Source organism: Phocoena sinus, chromosome 1 (assembly GCF_008692025.1).
Source record: "Phocoena sinus isolate mPhoSin1 chromosome 1, mPhoSin1.pri, whole genome shotgun sequence".
In the NCBI taxonomy this organism is placed as follows: domain Eukaryota; kingdom Metazoa; phylum Chordata; class Mammalia; order Artiodactyla; family Phocoenidae; genus Phocoena; species Phocoena sinus.
Genome location: NC_045763.1, coordinates 99,547,029 through 99,569,455, shown reverse-complemented (window position 1 = coordinate 99,569,455; position 22,427 = coordinate 99,547,029). Strand labels below are relative to the sequence as shown.

General features: G+C 37.3%; 1 protein-coding gene across 4 annotated transcripts in view; it reads right to left on the bottom strand.

The window, feature by feature from the left end:
• Positions 1-22,427, bottom strand: part of RAP1A (RAP1A, member of RAS oncogene family) — a 74,543-nt gene extending 52,116 nt beyond the window's left edge. Inside the window, exons 1-2 of one of the 4 annotated variants that reach the window (XM_032635935.1) lie at positions 22,280-22,408; positions 14,082-14,175 (exon numbers count right to left, since the gene is read on the bottom strand). Coding sequence is in view for 1 of the 4 variants with exons in the window: in XM_032635970.1 (XP_032491861.1) it covers positions 14,082-14,095 (14 nt within the window). In the remaining 3 variants the exon portion in view is untranslated. Of the gene's footprint in view, positions 1-14,081; positions 14,176-22,279 lie in introns of those variants that run through there. The other 3 variants (XM_032635954.1, XM_032635963.1, XM_032635970.1) reach the window with 3 other exon arrangements.

Sequence of the window (22,427 nt, the reverse complement as noted above, 5' to 3'; positions counted from 1 at the left end):
CCAAACCACACTTGAACTCAGAAGCTCAGGCAAGCTTCATTCAATACGAAGGCTAAGATAAAGCATGTTCTCCTTCCACATGTCTTGCCTCATCATGATCAATTAAGTAAGAATCTGGATGGTGGAGCTGTGATGTGGATATTTCTTAAAACTCCTCAGTTAATTCTAATATACAGCCAATCCTGGGTTGAGACCTACCACAGTATATTTCTCTCCTTTCAAGGAGAGTGTGATCAAAAGAAAAGAATACAGGTGAGGGGAGGGGCAAAGGTAGAGATGGGGAAACTTGACAAACTTATCTTCCAAGAATGGAATTTTCATTTAGTACCACAGCATGCTAGTAAAGTGCATTTCTAGTCTTCATGTCTCAACTCTACATCTAAAACCTTAAAAAAAAAAAGCAGGTATAAAAACAAAACTAAATATTTTTACATATACATGTATATATGTTTACACAAGAAATTTCTGTAAGATACATAGCGAACTGATAACTTATTTTTGCCTTATCTGTATTTTTTACTCAATCTGTATTTTTGTCACATGTATTTCTTTTTATAATGTATTACTTGTTTAATTAAAAATAATTAATTTTTTAAAAACAGTATGGCTAAAAGGATGTTCAAGGATTACTTTAATTATACTTTGAATACCAAAATAATTACGTAAAGAGCTAGTAAAAATTACTTGATACCTTCCTAGAAAGCAGTTTACTTTTTGTCAGAGCGCAAGACATAAAATCTCCCCAACCTTTACGTGCAGCAGAGATGTATATTCTAACAAATCTATTAAAGAATCTTTTCTACCAAATGACTATTACTAACTGAAGTTTTACTGGTACTAATCAAAATACTTAAACATGAGGGGAAATATTTTAAATAATAAAAAATAAAATGGAAATATTTCAAAGTTTTACAAACACAAATGTCTATTATACATTCTAGTTTTTATAATCATTTATAATGATCTCACATTATGTTTAGCTAAAATCAAATATCCTCCTTATATGGACAATTCATTTAAATGAATCTGAAGTTTTTAATATGGCTTCAGGCTTCAGAAAAGAAAGTAGGCAATGGGGGTGGTTAAGACAGTATCCAAGCAATCACACAGGCTCAGGCAAATGTGTAAGCCATAGTGAGTTAATGCTCAAGCATGGCTTGTCATTTGCTTGCTACTGTGAGTCTGAGTAAAAGATTCAGCTTCGTGTACATTAACAAAGTGTTTAAGTTAAAGTTTGCACCAAAGAATAAAATCTCAAACCTAGTTAAACGGTAAGCCTCAAGAGACAAAAATCACATTTGAGATGTCAATTTTTTAAACATAACTCGCAAGAAAGACCATACCACAAGGGAAGATGGTTGGTTTTTCACTTGGCTAGATGAAGAACCATGACCCAAAGCAATGTGAGCCTCTGTAATGAGCCTAAGCTAGCTGTGGTAACAACTCAACTCCAAGAGAGTCTACTCTTAGAAAACAGTCCTGTCCCAATTGCCTAGGTACTGAATATCATTTATTCTATTTATTATGATTAGTTTTTAACCTGGGTGAACACAGTACTCTCAGGAGAGATTTTTCATTACAAAGGTAAACTAAGTCTTCCAGAACACTAAGAGCATTTGAAAGTCTCACTCAAAAGTGTGTCTTAGGGAGTTCCCTGGCGATCCAGTGGTTAGACCCCATGCTTTCACTGCCAAGGGCACAGGTTCAATCCCTGGTCCAGGAACTAAGATCTCACAAGCCATGCAGTACAGCCAAAAACAAATAAATAAATACATAAATAAAATTAAAAAACAAAAGTGTCTTAAGAAAAAAGTTAGGTCATAGATAGAATCATAGTAAGTAGGGTCAGAATCAACATTTAAAGATTTTAGTAATGGTGTGAGCAGTTAAGTTTAAATTTAAAGGAGAAACTGTCTCAGAAAAAAATTAGTGCCTTAAAAAAAAAGCCTAGGGGCTTCCCTGGTGGCGCAGTGGTTGAGAGTCCGCCTGCCGATGCAGGGGACATGGGTTCACGCCCCGGTCCAGGAGGATACCACATGCCGCGGAGTGGCTGGACCTGTGAGCTATGGCCGCTGAACCTGCACATCCGGAGCCTGTGCTCCGCAACGGGAGAGGCCACAGCAGTGAGAGGCCCGCGTACCACAAAAACAAAACAAAACAAAACAAAAAAAAGCCTAAAAACACTTCTACTTTCAAAACCAAAGCATAGGGGCTTCCCTGGTGGCGCAGTGGTTAAGAATCTGCCTGCCAATGCAGGGGACACGGGTTCAAGCCCTGGTCCTGAAAGATCTCACACGCTGCGGAGCAACTAAGCCCGTGCACCACAACTACTGAGCCCGCGTGCCACAACTATTGAAGCCTGCACGCCTAGAGCCCATGCTCCACAACAAGAGAAGCCATCGCAATGAGAAGCCCACGCACCACAAGGAAGAGTAGCCCCCACTTGCCACGACTAAAGAAAGCCCGCGCGCAGCAACAAAGACCCAACACAGCCAAAAATAAATAAATAAAATAAATTTATTAAAAAAAAAGAAAACCAAAGCATAATTCTTCTGCAACGTTTAATAGATCTATTCTCATATATTTTGAACTTTATGAACTCTAAACCTCAGAAAAATGTATGAATAACTCTAAAGACAATAATATAAAGGAACTCTGTAAAAATAAGCAGAAAAAGCATATTATGAGATATCTAAAATAAATACATTACCAAAAATGTACAAAGAGAGAGAGAATATATCTCCTTTTAAAAGGAATAAAAGTTAGATAGCAAAGAGTATATATTCAAGATACTTCAATCAAAAAACCAAAGCTTAAAAGGCATACTGGACAGAAATGTTGTGGTTCCAAGTATTTCCATAGAACTCACAGCTCAACAACTTGTTTGTCTACTTTGCAACTCAGAAGTACTTATAGAGTTCTGAATTACTGCCAGGCACTTAAAGTTCTCAAGCCTAAAAATGTCAATCCTCAAAAATTTGTATTATTCCAATCTAGTTAAAATACATATATCAATACTTGTGTCTTAAAAAAACAAAGAAACAAAATCTAGCCAAACTTAAACTGTAACTTGTAATCTGAAAAATATACAAAAGCACATCTGCCTACTTAACAGAACTTTTTATATTTCCAGATATAAAAGTACAACACTATAAAGTACAGTAATGAAAATCTAGTACCAACATCAGAGTAGGCATGTAAAGGAATGAAAAAGAAGTGAAAGCCTAAAAAGAGACTCAAGCATATAATGCAATTCCAATTCTTAAATGACCCGGCAATTCCACCATAAATGGGAATTTATGATACAGAAAAACACAAGCCAACAAAGATGTATGCCAAAAACAAAAAGAAAAAAAACCCAGGAAACAAAAGGCCCTCCAATAAAAGAATGGATAAATGTACATCAGTTCAGTAGAACACTGCTAAAAAGAAATGGGTTAAATTACATATAGTGATATGAAAAGACGACCAAAACGCCTTGGGCAAAAAAGCAATTTGCCATAGTTAAAGTTCAGTCTATTATTCTTTTTTAAAAGAAAGATAGGGACTTCCCTGGTGGTCTAGTGGTTGGGACTCTGTGCTTCCAATGCAGGGGGCGCAGGTTCAATCCCTGGTGGGGGAACCAGGATCCCAAACGTGGTGTGGTGCAGCCAAAAATAAATACATTTTTAAAAATAAAATAAATTAAAAAAAAAGATAGATACAGGTTTATAAAACTACTTATGTTAGAATATACACAGGAAAACGCTGGACAAATATTCACATTAATAGTGGTTGTCCTTGGGGAAAGGGACTTTCGATAATTTACACATATCGAAATATTAAGATATACAGAATAAAATAATTCTGCTTCTTGGAATTCATCCTAAGGAAATAATTTAGAATGCCTGGAAAAAGTCAACTACAATGATATTCATAGCAGAGCTTTTATAATAAAAAATTGAGGGACTTCCCTGGTGGCACAGTGGTTAAGACTGCGCTCCAGATGCAGGGGGCCCAGGTTCGATCCCTGGCCAGGGAACTAGATCCCACATGCCACAACTAAGGAGCCCATGTGCCACAACTAAGGAGCCCTTGAGCCTTAACTAAGGAGCCCACCTGTCGCAACTAAGACCTGGTGCAACCAAAAAAAAAAAAAAAAAAATTGAAAACTATAGGGAATAATTTTTAAAAATGACTGCAAATTCACATAACAGAATACACCTATTGATATTATTTATCCATTAGATATAATATAAAATATATTCATTTTCACAAAAATTTCACAATATTTTTTTTAAAGGGAGCATGAACTATTATGCATCCAATCTCATTTTCTGAAGGAAAATAGATATGCACTGAAAACCACTGGGCAAGAAGTATACCAAAATGTTAACAGACTGGGAGGTAAAACTAAGAGTGATTTTTCTTTTAGCTTATTGTATTCATTCTCAACAGGGGCAATATTGCTCCTAAGGAGGTAAAAAAATCTTAACTCTTTTAGTGTACAAAGCACAGATTAATGTACAATAAATAAACAAATATACAGGATAATACCTGTGGTATTAAAATTTCATTGGGGGACGATTAGAAAAATATATATATAAAGACTGGAGTGAGGGGAGCAAGTGATAATAATAAAAAGGCTGAGAAACACTGCCTCATTGGTACTCTCATTTTTTCTACAATGAACTTGGTATTACTTGGGTCTGAATAAGTAATATATGCACATTGAACTACTTAAAGTTAAGACGTAACATTAATTTTCATTATTAAATATAAAGTTTATTCCTATAGTCCTAAGGCTTTAAAAATACAATACAGATTTAAAAAACAATAATACTAAAATGAAAACACAGAGTAAGAAATTGAAAAAGTACTGCATCAGAATTATCTGGGATCCACTGGCAAAGTTAACTACAGATTCCTAGGCCCTACTGCAGATAATAAAATCAACATATCTATGGATGGGACTAGTAGCTTTTATTAAATGAGGCACACTTATATCATCATACCACTCCACGGAAATATGAAATCCAGACAGATATATATTTTAATCTGGTCTAAGAAATTTTTTAAATTATGTACTTAAGTGATAAAAATAAAAATAACCTAAAAGCCCGGAAATCTAGAAATTCCTGCTAACTTCCTCCCTTTCCTTTAAGGAACCTGGAGATTCAAATTTCTTCACAAACTATCAAACACACCCTATTATCCATTATTTCTACTGGGTACAAGGCACTGTGAAGAATATAAAAGAAATAAGCAAAATTCATAAATTTTGCCACTAAAATAAACTCACTTCAGTTATATCTGCAAAATCCAGTATTAACTACTGGCCTTCTCAGTGCATCATTCACAAAGAAACACAAGTTTTTAATTCCATGATGAAAATTAAACAAGTAGGGAACAAAAGTCACTGTTAGGTAATAATAACTGGGATGCTGTCAGCTACATTCAATTCGCTAGTTAATAAACGTGTTTGGCATGTCAGCCTTGAAATATGCAAGATTCAAAATTCTGCCTACCCCAAATTACAAACCTCCCATGTTAAAGACTCTGGGTTTAAAATGTTAAACCACAAATGCCAAGATTTACTGTGTACATAAATAATGAATCTACCTAAGTGTACAGGTAGTAGTCCCACTTAACTAAAAGAGAATACACTGGGTTAGTCAAAATGGACACAAAAGATTAAGACGTTGCTTCAGTTCCTAGTGATCTTCTCCAGTTTCTTATAGACATCGATGCCAACTTTTGGTGGTAGTAATAATAGCGGCAGCAATGATATTTAAGTGCTTTTTGTACGCCAGGCATACTTATTCAATCCTCAAACATGTCTTTTTCCATTTTACAGATGAAAACAACTGGGAAATAAAGAGGTGAAGTCACAGCTGGTAGATACTATATACAAACTTTCATAGTGTTTTGCCTGCTGACCACAAATAACAGTATCAAATAACCAAATATTCAATGTGAGATTTGGCATATCATTTATATAAATACATTTATATCTTTTAATTAAACAATTATCTATAAAACAGTATACAAATGAATGTAACTGAGGCAAACCTGAGTTAGAAGAATCAAAAGTTTTCCAAGTCATGATATCAATAGTACACTTTTCCCATTTCTCTCACTTGCTACACCAAGAAAACGAACTTAATTTTGCTTGTTTTTGTTTTAAAGTACAGATTTTGTCATTATATATAATTCCATCTCAGGAATGCATTTGTTTAATTCATCTGTAAAGCCTTTAACTCATTTTATCCCCAAAGAATCTTCATCTGTAAAAGCTTTATTAAATTTAATTTCATATTCTATAATGAACTCACCTTAGAACCTTCATTTTCTAATTATAAAATATATATATGAACAGTGTATAAAATTCAGAAAAAAGTTTAAATTTAAAAAGGAAAATAAAAATCACCTGTAATCCCAACTTCACGATAACAACTTTGATCCTACTGATGTTTCCTTTTTGCCTATATTCTACATATGAATAGAAACTTGTAAAAAATAAGAATTGAAATCATACTATATAAACATTGTTAATCAACTTTTTCTCTCTTAACAATAGAGCATTTCTTTAAATGGTGCAGACAAAAGCAATTACATGATTGATTTTCTACAAAACACTTTGGCTTACAGGACTAAAAAAAATAGTTTCTTATACTGTGAAAATTAACCACAAGGTGGAGAGAGGATGGTTGGTCCTTCATATAGAGCCATCTCTCTTTTGCAAGTATTTGAATGCTTTAAAAAAAAAAATCATTGAAAAATTTTACTGATTAAATAGGCATTCTCTTTGTACTACTAAAAAACTTCACATGTCCATCTTCAGCACATCAACACACAGAAGACATTAAATACATGGTTATGGAAATGTTATAGCTGCAAAAGATCAAAAATGTGACAATTCACTATAGACACAAGCTCAACCCAGTACCGTTGAACCTAAGCACAGCCAGTATGGAACACCACAAAGCAATGATTCTTTATACCCAGTATTAAGGCCTACTGCTTACATACACACACAAGCAGATGGCACTGAGTGGTGACACAATCTCAAGCTTGTTCTATTGATGACAGTAGTACAAGTCTAAAGCATAATGGAAATAAGAGAATGACTACATCACCTAAAACCCTCCTACCCATAGTTTCAACTGTACTTGAGTTATAATGCTGTCATATTTTAAAGTAAAAATTATGACATTTGACTACTAGTGAGAAGTTACCAAACATTTATTTAAAATTCAAAAGAATGTCTTACAATGGAGTTTGTCCCAAGTGTGAAACTCAATATTCAAAAGGCACAGGAACTTTTTTTTAAGTTCCAGACTTATCATCTGGATGTAAAAGACACAACATCAAAATAACCTAATATCTGAAGATCTAAACAAATAAAGGTGGGTCTGAAGACATAAGATTCACCTTCCAACTGACTTGCCCATGGTTTTTCTTAAATTAATCTAATATTCTTAAATAATTAAATTTATAAAAGTGTCACTTACATCAACTTTTAGATATACACATCAACAGGGCAAATTGATACTTGTACTTTATATGCAAAACAATTTTCTGAAGCATGAAAATCTCATGCCAGGGGGTTACGTATGTCATTACTAAACTGATTATATGATTAGAATAAAGAGCAGCAGCATACAACCGTTGAGCAGTTGAAAGCTGTCATACAGAAATCTAGCCCCCAAAACCCCAAAAAACAAAAAAAGCACTTTGAGGATACCAAGAACCAAATATCACCCGAAGTTATCTTTTATAGACCCGTCATATTATAACCTTAGTCACAGACAGCTAGAGACAAATTTAAAAATATGTTCCTTCTTCACAAAAACAACGCTCTTCATTCTGTCTAGGTTTATCGTACTTTGAACACAAATCAACAAGACAGATCCCATCCTTCATGAAGTAGTGATACTGCCACAAATGATGAGATTCATCATATCCTGTCAGAAGGTCCCTGTAGGCCACCATATCTAACCTAAAGTGTTCTTTCTACCCTTCAATGTTATTTATCTCCTTTTAGCCCTCATTTCATCAATTTCATTTCTCTTTTGGTGAAGATAAATTTCTTTTCACAGTCTAGCATAGCAACTTCCACGTGTCATCCATTTCCTTATGGTAAATCCTGTATTATAATCCCTTCCCTTTTGCAACCTTCCACTAAAATAGTTTCTTTCAATCTCTCGATTATCTGCATCTATTTTCATCTCTTAGGTATCCATTCATATTAAGTATTCATTTAAAAGTACTCTAAACTTAATTTATTAAGATATTAATTCATTTGGGGCCTTCCCTAGTGGTGCAGTGGTTAAGAATCTGCCTGCCAATGCAGGTTAACACTGGTTCGAGCCCTGGTCCGGGAAGATCTCACATGCCGCAGAGCAACTAAGCCCGTGCGCCACAACTACTGAGCCTGTGCTCTAGAGCCTGCAAGCCACAACTACTGAAGCCCCTGCGCCACAACTACCGAAGCCCGTGTGCCTAGAGCCCGTGCTCCGCAACAAGAGAAGCCACCGCAATGAGAAGCCTGCGCACTGCAATGAAGAGTAGCCCCCGCTCACCACAACTAGAGAAAGCCCGCGTGTAGCAACAAAGACCCAACTCAGCCAAAAAAAAAAAAAATTAATAAATAAATTTATATAAAAAAAGATATTAATTCATTTGAAGGATTAGAAACTATAAATATGAGGTTTAGAGAGATCTCATACTGCTATTCTGCCTGAGTATTAACATCAGTCAAGGAAAAAAAATCCCCATTATGTATGTTTTTAACCCTACTAACGATTAAATGCCCCGGAATTATCAGTTCATGTTTCTGAACAATAAATCATACACTATGGTGTACTAATAGAAGACAGAAATAAACACCCCCACACACTGAAGCAGTTAGAGATTACGTGGACACCTAATGTTGGCTACATAAACATTTTGATTACTGTTGTTCCGCCACCTCACTTCAAAAAACTACAGTAAAATTTTAAACAATTATAAACAATTTAAGAGATAGAAGCAGAACCAATATAAGATGATATCTTGAATGTGAGTGCGAGGGTCTAAAGCAGATTTCTTTTGAAGCTGAAAACATTAGGGACTACTCAGGTAGCTAAAATCTTAGTGAAAATTATACTTTCTGAGTTTCTGGTCTTTGTTTCCCTCCTTAGAATTTTTACTGTGTGATTCATTTTAAGTAATTTAAGCTACATGGGGGGAGGAATTTTGCAGAGAAAAAAGATAGGTGAAGTCAATTATTTCTGAAGAGTTTTTGAGACTCATCTAATAGAAGAAAAAGGGTGTGCTGCACTGAAGAAACGATTAGAGGGATAGAGGCAGTCTTCCGTCATTCACCTACTCATTCATTCATACACTCATTCATTCATTCATGTTTGCATGCAAGCAAAACACAAATATTTACTGATCATTTATTTTGTGCTTTGTACTGCAGCAGTCCTTTCCTCTAAAAGTTTGCAGTCAGCATTAACCTCTACAATTGAGTCTGTGGACTTCCCTGGTGGTGCAGTGGTTAAGAATCCGCCTGCCAATGCGGGGGACACGGGTTCAAGCCCTCACCCGGAAGATCCCACACGTCGCAGAGCAACTAAGCCCGTGTGCCACAACTACCGAACCCGCGCACCACAACTACTGAAGCCCGTGCACTGTAGGGCCTGCGTGCCACTACTACTGAGCCTGTGTGTTGCAACTACCGAAGCCCGAGCACCTAGAGCCCGTGCTCTGCAACAAGAGAAGCCACCTCAATGAGAAGCCCACACACCACAACGAAGAGTAGCTCCTGCTCGTCACAACTAGAGAAAGCCCATGAGCAGCAACGAAGACCCAGCACAGCCAAAAATAAAAGGAAAAAAGACTTAAAAAAAAAAGTTTGTGAATTTTCATACATTATATAATTACCTTGGGTTTCATCATCTGCAAAAAATGAACTATACCTATTTCACAGATTTGCTGTGCAGATGAAATGTGATGTAAGGGTTTACCTTCCCCCCAAAAAATACTAGTTCCTTTTTCCCTATAAGTCCCTCTAGAGATTGGGACATTTATCTGTGGTTCTCAACCTAACTATGAAAAATCCTTTATTCTCCACAGATTCCATGTCTTTAAAGACTTTTGTGTATCAAATGCACTCACGTTTTATTAATCAGTTATAATGGCTAATTAGAACTCTCAAACTGTCAGACATAAAAACTAATGAAACTCAATGCTGGGTTTCTGAGGTGTAAGCACAATGTTTTATTTCATGAACAGCCTGCAAATCACCACAATGTAGGATAATGATAATGTGGTAATTAGCCTCAAAGATTTGAGTCAATATAATTATTGGTCAAAGCAAATATACATAATATTTCACCTGTATAAATCTATTGAGAGCAAACACACAATTTTCACTAGGCTCTTTGCAATACTAAAAAGAATTCACTCTTATTTCTGCAGACCCCTGGAAAAACATAATTTATGTACCATATATTGGTGATTTTCTATGTCTGGAAAAACTACTGGTTACCCTACAGATTTGTTTTAAGCCAGTATCATTAGTAACACCATCTTCAAATTCAAAAGTTACACATATTTATCCATAAAGGTAGGTAGTGATATCTTGCGTCTTCCCTTTGTATTTTTAAGAACAAAATCCAAACCCTTCACCATAGACTTCTGTGATCTGTCCCTTGCTAACTTCATCTACCAGTCTTCCCTCAGCTTACCACAATGGCCTTCTCAATCATGACTAGCTGCTTCCCAGTTTAGGGCTTTTGCACCAACTGGCCCTCTTGTCTGGTTCACTCTTCTTGCAGATCGTCACATGTCTGGCTTTTTGTCATTCAGGTGTCAGATTAATATCATCAGGGAATTTTTCCTCAACACTCATTCTAAACCCTTCCATCACTATCATTTCTTCCTGTTACAGCTTCTTCATAGCATTTGTGACCTCTGAAATTATCTGTTCCCTTATTTGTTTGTTTACTGTTTCTCTCCACAATCACCAAACCCCACAGGTATAAAGAACTCCAGAGAGCAGTCTATTCACTGCCCTATCTTCAGTTCCTAAAATAGCACCAGGTACCCAATAATCACTCAATAAATATTTGTTGGCTAACTAGACAAACTGCTTAAGATTATTTTGGGGAAGGACTCTGATTTCTTAGTCAAGAACTTACATTTAGCATTCGAAATTGCTTATTCAAAAGGAGTAAGAAAAAATGTTCTTCAATGAAAAAAGAGTAAGAAAAATGTACACAATAATCTATTCAACCAGTGGGCTTTATTTTCTCTTATTTCAATCTTTTGGGATAGAAAAATATGAAAGTCTACTCATGTTTCACATACCTCATATGTCGCCTCATGTAAAAATTGAATAAATTTTCTTTTTTTAATTTTAGCTTTATTGAGGTCTAACTGACATTTAAAATTGTGAATTTTCTTATAATAGTATACCATGAGCTGCTAGCCACTCAATCTAATAACTTATTTTTGCTGCCAAGAAGCAAGTAGGCTTCGAAGAATGTAAGAAGTACAGACTGGGAAGGCTATATCTGACATCATAGTGACAGTGCCAGCATGGCCCAAATCAGGGAAGATTCTGTTCTCAGCTATGCTTGGGGAGAAGGAGGGAAGGGTAAGAGTCATCAGTCCTAGGGAATGAATTGTAGTTCTGATTTCTGTTGATCAACAGGAATATCTTCAAATCAATTCAAATAGACTCAACTGGAATCTCATAGTTTGAGACATTAAATCCCTGTTTTGAATATCTGAGGTCTCTAGTAAATGAAATAACACTCAGTTGACCAGATCTGGGCTTTTGCAGTTTCACATTAAAAAAACAGTGTTTGTAAAAAAATAACACATACACAATCCTCAATACTATGTGCTACATTTGCTTATTAATTTAAAAATATTTTCAAGGATACTCTTAAAGGGGAGGGATGTGAATAAAAATAATAATAAAGACTTTATTTCTGAGTTTAGAAAATATTTGAAACCTAAAAGAAACATTAAGAAAGGTATAAAACTCAATGGTTTAAAAAATGCAAACACCTTACATGTGTCACAAAGCTGTATTTATTTTTTAAAAATTAGGGGTTGCTTCTTTTTTCAACTGGTAACATAAAAGGAAGACAGCAAGCAGATAATTCACAGCTCATGTGAGTTTACTTATCAGTCAAAAAGAAATATTAATATAAATCTTTAGGCTAACTTGCTTACATGTTATTCAGCCAAGTGGAAAGTACAATTAGCGTGGAGCTAGAACCAGGTACCAGAATGACTAAGAATGGCATTTGCTAACTCATTTTTTTTTAACTTAAGAAATTAAGAGAGAAGTACTGAAAGTGATATTTTTTCTAAAGAGCACATCCTCAGTTTCCTATTTTTTATTGCTCCATATTTTACTGCCTTCAACATGCTAAGCTGCTTAACAAGAAGTCTATACTGCACTTTTCATCACTTCTGCTCACAAAGCTGATGTTTCTAAAGTCCAGGTGCATTCACAAAAGCTGGAAAAACCACACAGAGAAGAATTTCACCTTATAGTGAAGTATTTTAAGATAATACCTTCAGAAATACAATGTCTAAAAGTGAGATTCCCTGTTAGCTAAGAACTCAAAATGTTAGATAAGTAAATTTCTACAGGAGACTATACATTTGTCAAAGAAATAGCATAAACATGATTTTTATTGATGAAAAACAGGAATCTTTTACCCTTCAATTTTTTTAAAAAAGGTAGCAACAACCAAAGTGTACACACTGAGTCTTATCTTCTCTCAGAGGTTACCTAATTCCATGTAACCTATTCAATAGACTCAGACTCTTTCTTTTGAACTTCATCTCCAAACTGGGTATACTTGAAGATCCAGAGATCTTCACAACAGTGACTCCTAGCAACTCCCCCCAAAACCTTCCCTCTTGTTTTCCGTTAAACCCTCAGATCTTGCCTTACCTATGTGTTTAAACCAGTCTCCTTATCTTCAGTCTCTTTCTTCCCCAATTCATTCTGTACTCTGTAGCTAGATTCATCTTCCAAAAGATGAATGCTCTGATCGGATCATTTTCCTCATATCAAAACTTCTTGTGCTCCCACATAAAGCTTATACTTCTCAACCTAGCATTCAATGACTTCCAAAGTCTAGTCCCAATCAATCTCTATGCCCTTATTGCCATTATTTTCTAATTATACACGCCTAGGCTTCCGTCAAATCAATCTCCTGTCCTCCAACTTGTCCTGAACTTTCTATCTTGGCTTATGCCACACCTACCACAAAGAATGTCTACCACTCCCTTCCAGCTGCCACTGCTCAAGGCCCCTTTGCATCTCTGCATTTATTTATGTAAATAAGGACACACGAAAGATATGTCCTGCCCCACCCTACAAAACTGGCCCAAAACTTCCAAACCCAACAACTGCCAGCTTTTATTAAACGCCTACTATGTGCTCAGCAGTCTTAAACAGTATTTCTAATCCTCTCAACAATCCTATAAAGTATTATTATTTATTCTCCTTTTAAAGATGAGAAACCCAAAGCTCAGAAACATCAAATTATATATTTAGTAGGTTACCTTAAATTGTACACTCAGTAAGTTGCCTCAAATGATATACTTAGTAAGTGGGAAAGCAAGGATTTGAACACAGGTTGCTTAACTCTACAGCCATTACTCTAAACACTAAGTTGTGTGGTGTTTTTTTTTTTTAAGTCTGAATCATGTGACTAATCCCTCTCATCTATCTGTAACAATTTAGTTTTACATTATAGTTCTACTTATTGCATACTATAAAATAAGCTTTCTCATGTTTGTTATTTTAGTAAAGAGAGAAGACTAAAATGCTATTTCTTTCCAATATAAGAACAATACTCAACTTGCAATGTCAAGGAATATCTTTTTTGTTACAAAGATTACTTTTACCTAAAATATTTTCAAAGAAAATCATTCCAACCAACTTTTTCAAAGACGACTGCAAATTAATAATCATACACGCTGATGGTTTTACAGATTATTAATAATATGAGGATTTTGTGATTACCACCCAAGAATTGTAACAGATATCTATCAAATTGGCAAAGATTGTAAAAACTGACCTACTCAATGCCATTGAAGGTGCAGTGAGACACACACTCTTATACACAGGGTAACCACCCTCTGATCCAGTTATCCCACTTCTGGGAATCTACCCTAAAGGAAGAAAAAAAAAACAGAGATGCAATCAAAGATAAATGTACAAAAATGTTTGCCCCAGTGTTATCTAAAATAGTAGTATTATAAAGATCAACCTAAGAGTCCCACACTAGGAGAACAATACCCTGTTCAGAGAAAAAAGTAGGAGCGAAACTGTATGTATAGAAATATAATTCCAATTTTTTTAAAAATTAAAAGAATCTGTACACGTGAGGAAAGAAGTAGAAAAATGTTAGTAGAAATTATCTCTGGGTGACAGGTTTATGGGTAATCTTCAATTTCTTCTTTACATTTATGTCCTTTCAAAATTTGCCACAATGCAGCATGAATTAGTTTAAACGAGAAAAAAATGTTCAAACAGTTATAACCCCTGAAAATGGTCCTGAACCTAACAAGGGCATATTTCTTGTACTAGAAACTACACTTCCTACTGCAAAGAAAACATCAAATTTGTTTTGTTTCCAGCTTCTATTAGGCTCCGGGGTACTTTCAGATTGTGTAAAGAATGTTATCCAAAACTCAGTAGTACTCATGAAACTGCACAAGGCTCACTATCTAAAAGTCAGCCAATGCTCCAACAGAAAGCACCACAGTTAAACGAACTGTTTTACCGTATGCCTGTTGAGAATAATAAATGTCCAATTCACCCTAACTCAAAACATGCAAAATGGAAAAACCAGAAAAAGTATTCTCATTTTGCAAATTAACTAAATATACCGTTGTTGCCTTATAAGCACATCACAGGTCTGGGAGGAACTTGAAAATAAAGCTGGCAAGCTACCAACAACATTCACTAAAAACGCACACAAATGCATTTTCTCTATATGCACATTTCTGTTCTATTGGACAGTTAACTTTAGTGGCACAGGTTGATTTTAATCAGTGTAGAAAAAATATTAAGCTTTTCTTCAAAAGAAAAAAAAATCCAAAACTTCTCACATTAAACATAGAATTAAAACTGTTAGCTGAACCAGGAAAAAACTTCCCTACAATGTGGCATATATGCGGAAAAGCAATTTGGAAAAAAAAAAAGGAAAGAAAAGACCTTTGACGGAAGTAAAATAGGCGGTTGAGCAAGCAATTATTATTTTACTGCACTTTAACCAATGGGAAACTGGTTTGCTCTAATTTTTTTCTTGTTTAAAACATTTTTTTCTTGTTTAAACTAATTCATGTTCCATTGTGGCAAATTCTGAAAAGAACATAAATGTAAAGAAGAAGTTGAAGATTACCCATAAACCTATCACCCAGAGATAATTTCTACTAAAAAGCTGTTAGAAAATAAGACCACAGAAATAGTTGTTCAGCAACTAAGAGAGAATTAAAATATCACATAGATTTTACTTAGAAAATGAGTATCATTCTATTTTTACTCAACCATGAAAATACAACATTTATTTAAAAGACATATGTCAGGTTCTGGGAAACAAAATAAATTACTAGACTATATATATAGACTATATACTTAGAGTAGAAACTACAGGCTCACATCTCAGTTTCTGTCAAACTGCCAAATACTGGGTCACCCAAACTTCTGTTCAATGACTGAATCTGAAATCTAATAATCAAGTTATGCAATATTTTCACAGCTAGAGTTTAAAAGGTAGTTCAGGGGGCTTCCCTGGTGGCACAGTGGTTAAGAATCCGCCTGCCAATGCAGGGGACACAGGTTCGAGCCCTGGTCCGGGAAGATCCCACATGCCACGGAGCAACTAAGCCCGTGCGCCACAACTACTGAGCCTGCGCTCTAGAGTCCACGAGCCACAACTACTGAGCCCGCCTGCCACAGCTACTGAAGCCCCCGCGTCTAGAGCCTGTGCTCCGCAACAAGAGAAGCCACCGCAATGAGAAGCCCGCGCACCGCAACGAAGAGCAGCCCCTGCTCGCCACAACTAGAGAAAGCCTGCACACAGCAACAAAGACCCAATGCAGCCAAAAATAAATAAATTTAAAAAATAAATTTAAAAAAAGGTAGTGCAGGAACTTCCCTGGTGGTCCAGTAGTTAAGACTGTGAGCTCCCAATGCAGGGGGTCCTCCGGCTTCAATCCCTGGTCAGGGAACTAGATCCCGCATGATGCAACTAAGAGCCTGCATACTGCAACTAAAAGAGCCCACATGCCGCAACTAAGACCCGGTTCAGCCAAATAAATGAATAAATAAGGTAGTTCAAAAGACATCAGTGGGGCTTCCCTGGTGGCGCAGTGGTTGAGAGTCCGCCTGCCGATGCAGGGGACACGGGTTCGTGCCCCGGTCTGGGAGGATCCCACATGCCGCGGAGCGGCTGGGCCCGTGAGCCATGGCTGCTGGGCCTGCGCGTCCGGAGCCTGTCCTCCGCAACGGGAGAGGCCACAACAGTGAGAGGCCCGCGTAACGCATAAAAAAAAAAAAAAAAAAAAAAAAAAAAAAAAAAAAAAAGACATCAGTGATTTGGAATAGATACTGAAAACTACAAAAAACCCAAAGATTAGTGTTAAATGTCAGCTGCTAAAATAATTAAGTTATGGTTGCTTGCTTAATGTCCTATAAAACAGCCAACATGTCTAGAACAGAATGATCCTATTTATAAATGAATTTAAAAATATCACTGAAAACAGAGTGAATGAATTTACTCTCCGGATCACACATCTGACAGATCTGAAATGTTCAGTCTGCAATAAGAGAGAATTCTTACTACTACTAACTTAGAATCTTACAAGCGGCATTTGGGCTTTGTCCAAAGAAACAGTTGTACCCAGTTCTCTGTGTCTCTCCAACTTTACACTTTTGTCATTGATAACTAAGCCACAGTTCTAGCCTAAGCAAAGTTATTTCTTACAACCAAAATGAGTGAGTATAACACAGCACTGCAAACAACCATGCGTGTTATAGGTATACATGTATACTTGTGAATTTGAAGTAAATCAACTTAAGTTTTAATTAATCCAACAGTGTCTTTTATCAGTTATGTGTTTAGTACATTCCTCTATCCTTATGAGATATGGCCTAATATAAATATATTCTGAAACCAAACACAGAATTACATATTTAATTCCAAATTTGGTTAGTTTTACCATTCTACACTTTGAACCACTCTCTATCAATGTGAACTAAATAAATATGCTGAAGATAGGAAACTTATCTCTATCTCTGGGAAAACTGGATATGCAAAGAAATCTTTTCCAGATTTATCTAACCTAAATTTATACAGCCTAAGTAAGTCATCTAACTTAAAAAAAAAAGCCATTAGTCTAATGATTGAAATTAATTTCATAGAACATATCTAATCCTAAGACATTCCACTTATAAAAGTATACTATTTCTTATTTCAATTCCACCTTAATCATCATACACAATTTCCTTTTTCTATCGGTGCATACCTGTACCTTCTACCTCTAAAAGGCCTATTTTCAAGCAAAAATGACAGAATGGCATAGTTCTCTGTTGAACTGCTTAACTGATCAAAACATCATGGTAAGTTTATAGGTTCAAATTTCACACACAGAAAAAAGGGGAAAAAATGGATGTTTCATCTGTCTCAGTACCATAAGAAAGCTTAAATATCTTTATTTTTAACATTAATCATTTCCATAAGATATGAATTTGGCATTAAGTCATGCAGCAGTATATGACATGGGAACGAGCAGAAAATACTTGGCAATATGCCATAACTCTTTTTAAAACTGATGAGTTCAATCTGAAAGGAACATTAGGAGGAAGTAAGTTTATGTTCACAATTTTAAACTCACCACAACATTAAGATATAAATGCTTTATACAAGATATTTTTATTGACCTTCTAAAATAAGAGAATTTTAGAACTGGGAGCTTAGAGGTTATCTGAGGTTCAATGAACATTTACTGAGTCCCTAGCTTGTGTCAGACACAGTGCTAGGTGCTTGCAGGTAACTCTATTAGTTCAACCCACTCAATTCATAGATATTGGAGTTTCCGCTCATGCCAAATCAAGCCATGTAGATGCCCAGTGGTATGACTCTATCAAAACAGACTGGTATCATCCTCCTTTATAATCTAAATAAAATTTCAAAGATGCAGTGCTGACCTTATTTAACAGAAACAACAGTCTCTGTGTTTTGAATAACATAAAGAATTACAACAATTTAAAAATTCAACTGTGAAAGTCCTCAACCAAGTACTAGTTGCGTAATTTACTGCAAAGAACAAAACATGGGGCTATCAGAGATGTATGATTCTAAAGACATACAAAACAGAAATTAAACAAATTGCAGATGCCATTTAAAAATCCCTTTGCAAAAAAAAAAGAATTATCAATATGAAAAATTAGGTGCTTGATTGGAATGTCCATTCTATATAAAAGATCATCAACCATATACTAACAAAGTTCTTGAGTATCAGTAAACACTGGCAAGATCTGAAGTTATTTAACTATCACATTATGTAAAACTCCCTGAGGGCAGAGACCCTTTCTAATTCAACTATGTATCCCCAACAGTTAGCACCACCAGTTAGCACGCTGCTGTCAAATGTTAAAGAGAGAGGTGAGCTAACTAATGAACTCATGTGAGCTACTGGAAAATTCAATCTAACAATCTAAAAGGTCTCTTTTTTATAACTCAAATTATTTTTTAAAGTATTAAATAATAATATTCAATGCAAGTGACACTGCATGAAACTTAAGACCAACAACTGTCACTTTTAACTAGTACAATCTACTCTCTGAAGGAATTAATAGACACACCAAGAAGACAAGTATGTTTATATACTTTGATTCAGCAGTACTTCTAGAAATCAATTCCAAGGAAATATTCGAAAAGAAAGAAAATGTTGCATACACAGAAGTGTTCATTTCATTGTTATTTTCAATAGGGGGAAAAGGAAACTATGCCCAAGAGCAGGTAGATGGACTATTTTGCAACCACGGAAAAAGGTTTAAAATGAAGATTAACCTCCTAAGGTCTTCCTGCTTCTACTCCCACCCCCCTCTCCAAGTTGATTTCCACACAGCAGCCAGAACATTTCCCACAAACGTAAGTCAGAACAGGTCTCTCTTCTACTCGAAATCCTCCAGTGGTTTCCCATCTCATTCAAAGTAAAATCCAAAGTTCTAACCATCGCCTAAAAGGCTTTATAGTGGCCTCGGCTACTTCTTTAACCTCAAGCTCTCTCACTTTCCCTCTTGCTTACTGGCCTTCTCCAAAAGGCCAAGGCAAAGACTGAGCAGTCTTTGCACTTAACAGTCCTCTCTGCCTGTAACCTTCTTCCCCAAGAGAGCATATATCCCTCACTCATGTCTTCCCTGACTACCCTTCCTTGCTACTGTTTCTCTTTATCCTCTTACCCTACTTTACTCTTCTGCATACCTCTTATCATCTGACTTATTCTATATTTATCTGGTTATGGCCCACCTCTCCTGATTAGTATATAAGCTCTATGACAGCAAGGACTTTGTTTTAATAGGTATTTAAAAAGCACTTGTCGTAAAGCAATTATACCCCAATAAAGATTTTTAAAAAAATAATAAATAAATAAATAAAAAAAAATAAAAAATAAAAAGCACTTGTCAGATTAATACTGGATGTTGATAATTGTACAATAATTATTAACTACATGAAAAACCATGCATATAAACAAGCTTGGAAGAGAACAGGAAAAATGATCTATGAACATTTTCAAGCGCTGATCATATTGCTAAGGAGTTTGCACAATAAAAATCATAAGTCAGTCGTGATTATGATTTTAAGCTGTCAAAAGTGACTATAACAATCTTATTTCCTTCAAAGCCATTTGTTTAAAATTACTAGCTCAGGGGCTTCCCTGGTGGCGCAGTGGTTGAGAGTCTGCCTGCCGATGCAGGGGACACGGGTTCGTGCCCCGTCTGGGAAGATCCCACATCCCACATCCCACATCCCACGTGCCGCGGAGCGGCTGGGCCCGTGAGCCATGGCCACTGAGCCTGCGCGTCCGGAGCCTGTGCTCCGCAACGGGAGAGGCCACAGCAGTGAGAGGCCCGTACCGCAAAAAAAAAAAAAATTTTTAAATTACTAGTTCAAAATTATTGGTAAAAGTTATTAATGAGAACTTTTCCACATAAAATTGTAATAACAATCACTCTTAAATCTTGTTCCCAAAGACCCAAAGTTTAGTCTGTAAGGGCAGACACTATCATTCCTGAAGTCACACAGAAGGTGAACAAAGGTATTTGAACAGTTTTAATATGGAACTGAATAATACTCAGGATTCCAGTTTACATTTAAGACAAGCACCCATGGTTGGTTTCAGAGGGTCCCTGAAGCTGAATGTGAAATTTTGTGCATAAATGTCTATTACTTCTTTCTTGAGGAGAGAGTCTATACGTATATTTCACTATATTCTCAAAGGTGTCAGTGGCCCAGAAAAGGTTAATAATTAGTATTTTGTATATTGGAAGTGAAATGCAATCTTCTAATTTGAGCTACCTCTCAAAAAGACAGATGATATGTAAAACTTAGACACATCTTTGTAATCAAACAATTCATTCAAGAAATACCAAGTGTCTACCATGTGCCAGTGGGCACGGTGTGATCCTCAGTACCTTACACTTAAGTATATTTTGTAGTACATAATTCAAAATGCGGAGTAAACAAGATTCACTGAAACACCAGACTAAAAAGAATTTCAACCAACACAAATATAATTTCAAACAGGAAGTGTTATAGGAAATCATAATAAAGACAGACAGGGGCTCAGGGCCTGATTTAGTGCTTATTATGGCAAAATATCACAGGTATCAGTTACATCAAAGGAAAAGAAAAACTACACACACGTGTGCCCACCCCCACACACTCTGACAGGAAACCAAAATAAAGTTTCCAAATCCTGTTTCCAGCAGCATCCCTTCTGAGACTGCCCTTTCAGCATGCTTTTGAAGGTAGGAGCCCCACGTTAAAACTAAGAGCTGATCCTTCATTTTTACTGTGATAAAAACAGGAAAAATCATTATCTCACACCCAGGAAGCAGAAAACTGTGGCCACCTGTACGACTGTGACCCAATAACCTCCTGCCCTGTTATTCCCTTCCTTCTTATAGCCACCTCCCTTCAAAGCAGTGACAAAACGATCTTCCCTCCCAAAACGGAATACATTAACTCCTCAACGCTAGTTCTTTTTCCAAGAGGTCAAAAGGTCCCCTAAACTGGTTCTTAGCCCTGTGAGTTGATGTCTTCCCCTCATCTTTCCCCTATAGCAGTAAATTACACAATTTATCCGAAGACACTGTCCTTAACTTCCTGAACGAGGGGGCAAAAGACACTCCTACCAGTCCCCGTTTGAAGGAAGACAAGAAGAATCACACAGTGACCTCTTCCCTAACAAAATTCAGGGAAAAAGCAGAGATCCAAGAAAGGCAACGCTGAAAAAGCGAACACATGGCATGCTACGGAAGACGTGGGGGAGAGAGGGCGGGAAAGGAGCTGAGAGGTGGAGTGGGGTGTAGAGATGTCAGCCCTGTGCACTGGGGGAATGAAGGAAGGAACGGGAGATCCCGAACCCTAACAAGGGAACAGAGAAAGGACACCGCTCCCGTCTACCCGCACCTCTCCAAGGAGCCGAGGGAGGACAGAAAATTCACCCAATCCTGCAACCCCCTTCTACGCGTGCCCCCCAAAGGGTGAGCTGCGTTTGAAAGAAGATCTGACCCTAGTCTGGGGACAAGCAAGAAGAAAAAAAATGCAGCGATGTCTAATCTTCTACCTCTCTCAGGCAGCGAGGGGCGAGGGCACTATGTCCGGGGAGATGGCGAGGGAAATGGGCTTGTGCCATGACACCTCAGGGAGTTGGAGGGTGGGGGACACAATGTCCTCTTTCTCTCCCACACCCGGCCCGGGCCCCTCCCGTCCCTCTCCCGCAGGCCCAACCACAGTCGACCGGCTCGGTCCGCGGGCGTGGTTGGCTCTGGCCCCGGGCGGCAGCGGCCGGGCCTCCCCGAGCCCTGGCCCCTCCCGCCGGCCAGGCCCCCGGGCCGCCGCCCCGGACACCGAGGGAACGCGGAGAAAGAAGGGGGAGCCAGGGGACTGACCGGCGACAGGAGCCGCCTCAGCCCGGGCTCGGCCGACCCGCGCCCCCTGCTCCCTCTGGGGCCGGCTCCGGCTCCCCGCCCCTCACTCACCCCCACGGTCCGGCGCCTCCTCCACCTCCTCCTCCTCCTCCTCCCTCCTCTCGGCCGTGGCTCCTGCTCCGGCTCTGCGCGGCGACGACGGCTGCGGCGGCGGCGGCGGCGGCCTCGAGAGCGGCGGCGGCGTCGCCTCCAGAACGCG